Consider the following 3,492-nt stretch of genomic DNA (forward strand, 5'->3'; position numbering starts at 1 on the left):
CTGGGGGGTGAGACGGGGGCGAGCGCAGCTGGGGCCGGGGCAGAGCGGGCAGCCGGGGCTGCCTGCGGAGCACGGCAGGCAGGGGCTTTGCCCCAGGCCGGCGGCCGGGGGCCTCCTTTCTTGGCCGGGGCGGGCCCGCACCGGGGGCGGTGCGGGACCTTGCCGATCCTCTGCAGCCTCTCCATCAGTTGCTGAAAGGCAGCGGCAAGGCGTGGTGAGGGGTGCCTGGCACTGCCGCAGGGTGCACCGGACACCCCACTGCACCGCGGTGGGATGCTCCAGCCACCCCATGGCACATTGGCAGGGTGCACCGGCTGCCCCACAGCGCTGGCGCTACTCACGTAGCCCAGGTCCAGGAACTCTGCTTTGTTGGCGGAGCTCAGGAAGGCCGAGCAGGTCACCAGGTGGACCTGTGCGTGGGGGGGTGTCACTGCTGGTGCCCCTCGGGGCTGTGGCAGCCTGGCCCCTGCCCAGCTCCTGGGGCTAGGGCATCCCTGCCCAGCCCAGGGCCCTACCTGCAGGGTGGGCAGCAGGGAGGCGAGGTGGGCAAGCTGCTCCTTGAACGCCTTCTCCTTCTCCTCGTGCTGGCTGCAGCAGAGCGGGGCAAGGCACAGCCTTTGTGGGGCACCGGGGAGCTGTCTGGCCCCAGGGCACCCCAACACACCGCGGGAGGGGGACACACCCCCAGGAGAGGGCTCAGCCTGCAGCCCCTCACCTCTGCACGGCTTTCAGGAGCGTCTTCTTTCTCTCGGAGAGCTGCTCCTGCAAACGGCACGGCCACCTTGTGTCCTGCAGCTGCTACGTGTCCCATGGCCACTCTGTGTCCTGCGGCCACCCCGGTCCCCTCCCGCTGCCCTGGCTCTGCTGTGCCTGTGCATTGGGCACCAGTGGGCACAGGGCACAATGTGCGAGCAGTTGCCCCGCACCTGCATGCGGCCAAAGAGGGAGTTGATGGCTGCCTCCTCCTCGCTGGCACTGTTGCGCACCTCCTCGATCATGGCCTTGAGGAGGACGATGGCCTCGCACGTGGAGGTCTGCAGTTCCTTCACGGCCTGCCGGGGGGCGGCAGGGCGGCTGCAGTGCTGTGGGCAGCACCACACCCCCATGCCCCCCCCTCCGCCGGCCCCTGCCCACCATCACCGCCTGGTCCAGCCGCTGGCAGCCCTGCATGTATGCCGTCTCGATGTCGATGCAGTGTGCACGGCTCTCCCTGCGGGCACGGGCGTCAGGGCACGGGACAGGACGGGGCACGGGGCAGGCGCGGGGCCAGGGCTGCTCACCCCTGCATGTCCCTGAAGCAGTTGATGCAGAGCATGGACTTCTTCTCGGTGGAGAACATGATGTAGGGCTCCTCGTGCAGTGCTGCAAGGGATGGGGCGTCAGGCAGCCTGGCATGGCGTGGTGCAGCACAACGTGGTGCAGCACGGCATGGTGCAGCCTAGCACAGCGCAGCACAGTGCAGCCTGGCATGGCGTGGTGCAGCACAGCACAGTGCAGCCTGCCACGGCACGGCATGGTGCAGCATGGCAGAGCACATTGCAGCCTGGCATGGTGCAGCCTAGCACAGCGCAGCACAGTGCAGCCTGGCATGGCGTGGTGCAGCACAGCACAGTGCAGCCAGGCATGGCACGGTGCAGCGCAGCACAGCACGATGCAGCACAGCATGGTGCAGCACAGTGCAGCCTGGCGCGGCATGGCATGGTGCAGCACAGCACAGTGCAGCATGGCAGAGCACATTGCAGCCTGGCATGGTGCAGCACGGCATGATGCAGCACAGCGCAGCACAGTGCACTCTGGCATGGCATGGCGCAGAGCAGCATGGCGCAGCACGTCACGGCACTCACGGCACTTCTTGTGGATGTCCTTGGTGCGCTTGGAGAGGGAGACTATCTCGTGGCGGGCGAACATCTTGGCACGGTGGGTCTCCTCGCGGCACGGGGCGCAGAGGGGCTGCCCACAGGTGTTGCAGAAGTACATGGTGTCCAGCTCCTGTGCGGGCCGGGGGGGGCAGCTGGCGGTGGGCATGGCCCTGGTGGGGGTCCCCTAGGCATGGCACGGTGCAGCGCAGCACAGCACGATGCAGCACAGCATGGTGCAGCACAGTGCAGCCTGGCGCGGCATGGCATGGTGCAGCACAGCACAGTGCAGCATGGCAGAGCACATTGCAGCACAGAATGGTGCAGCACGGCATGATGCAGCACAGCGCAGCACAGTGCACTCTGGCATGGCATGGCGCAGAGCAGCATGGCGCAGCACGTCACGGCACTCACGGCACTTCTTGTGGATGTCCTTGGTGCGCTTGGAGAGGGAGACTATCTCGTGGCGGGCGAACATCTTGGCACGGTGGGTCTCCTCGCGGCACGGGGCGCAGAGGGGCTGCCCACAGGTGTTGCAGAAGTACATGGTGTCCAGCTCCTGTGCGGGCCGGGGGGGGCAGCTGGCGGTGGGCATGGCCCTGGTGGGGGTCCCCTGCCCTCCGCCTGCTCGCCCCGCTGCCCTCACCGCCTTGGTGCAGCACCGGTCGCAGTTGGCGCACTGCACGTCCTCCTCACTGTCGGCCGAGCTGTCCACCAGGAACTGCAGGAGCCGGTCCACGGGGGGCAGCCCTGTGCCCCCCCTCACCACCGAGGGGTGCCTGTGGGGATGGGATGGGGACGTGGACAGGGATGGAGATAGCGATAAGGATGGGGACACCTGCCCAGGGCAGGCGGGGGCAGCTTTGGGGACACCATGAGCAGTGCCACAAGAGGCTGCCAGCCGTGTGCTGTGTGCCCTGGTCCCAGCATCCTCCCGGGCAGGGTCCGTCCCTTACCCGCAGAGCGGGCAGCGCAGGCGGCCGTCGCTGGCGCGGCCCCGCAGGCAGCTGGCACAGAAGTTGTGGTAGCAGTCGAGCAGGCAGGGGTGCTGGTAGGGCTCATGGCAGAGCAGGCAGACCAGCGGGTGGCAGTTGGCCTTCTCCAGCTCCGAGCAGCTCCCCAGTGGGGAGAAGATGCCGCCGGCCATCTGTGGGACAGAGCGCGGCCCCCCCCGCGCCCCGCTTCACCCCCTGTGCCCGGGGGGGGGCCCTGCGTGGCACCACTTCGCGCAAGCACCGTGGCTGCCGCGGAAAGGACAAATCCTGTCCCCCAGGGCCTGTGAGCTGCCGCCTATTTTTAGGTTATGAGCAGCGCGGCACGAGGCTGCCCAAAACGCGCCCCTTCCCCCGGCACCGCGGGCTGGGGGCAGCAGGGCCTGGTGGGATGGCCCCCGCAGCGGGGTGTCCCCCAGGGCGGGCGTCCCCAGAGCAGGAGCATCCCCTGGGATGGCGTGTCACCCCGAGATCGGGTGTCCCCTGCAAAGGAGCGTTCCCTGCAGCAAAGCGTCCCCCAGAACAGGACCGGGTGTCCCCCAGGAGGGAGCATCCCCCCGCGACGGGGCATCCCCTGCCCTGGGATGTCCCCTACGATGGCAGCCCGGCAGCGAAGGCGGCCAGCTGCCCCACACGCCGGGGGG

The 3,492-nt window shown here is 68.6% G+C and overlaps 1 protein-coding gene across 1 annotated transcript in view; it reads right to left on the minus strand.

Moving 5' to 3' along the window:
• Positions 1-3,133, minus strand: part of RNF207 (ring finger protein 207) — an 8,067-nt gene extending 4,934 nt beyond the window's left edge. Inside the window, exons 1-10 of the mRNA XM_009274214.1 lie at positions 2,813-3,133; positions 2,503-2,635; positions 2,271-2,415; positions 1,281-1,362; positions 1,135-1,210; positions 927-1,052; positions 716-762; positions 516-588; positions 342-410; positions 159-191 (exon numbers count right to left, since the gene is read on the minus strand). Coding sequence (XP_009272489.1) covers positions 159-191; positions 342-410; positions 516-588; positions 716-762; positions 927-1,052; positions 1,135-1,210; positions 1,281-1,362; positions 2,271-2,415; positions 2,503-2,635; positions 2,813-3,003 — 975 coding nt within the window. The 5' untranslated portion in view covers positions 3,004-3,133. The remainder of the gene's footprint in view (positions 1-158; positions 192-341; positions 411-515; positions 589-715; positions 763-926; positions 1,053-1,134; positions 1,211-1,280; positions 1,363-2,270; positions 2,416-2,502; positions 2,636-2,812) is intronic.
• Between the last annotated feature and the right edge of the window lie 359 nt (positions 3,134-3,492).

This window comes from Aptenodytes forsteri, unplaced genomic scaffold (genome assembly GCF_000699145.1).
Source record: "Aptenodytes forsteri isolate BGI_AS27 unplaced genomic scaffold, ASM69914v1 Scaffold16, whole genome shotgun sequence".
NCBI lineage: Eukaryota > Metazoa > Chordata > Aves > Sphenisciformes > Spheniscidae > Aptenodytes > Aptenodytes forsteri.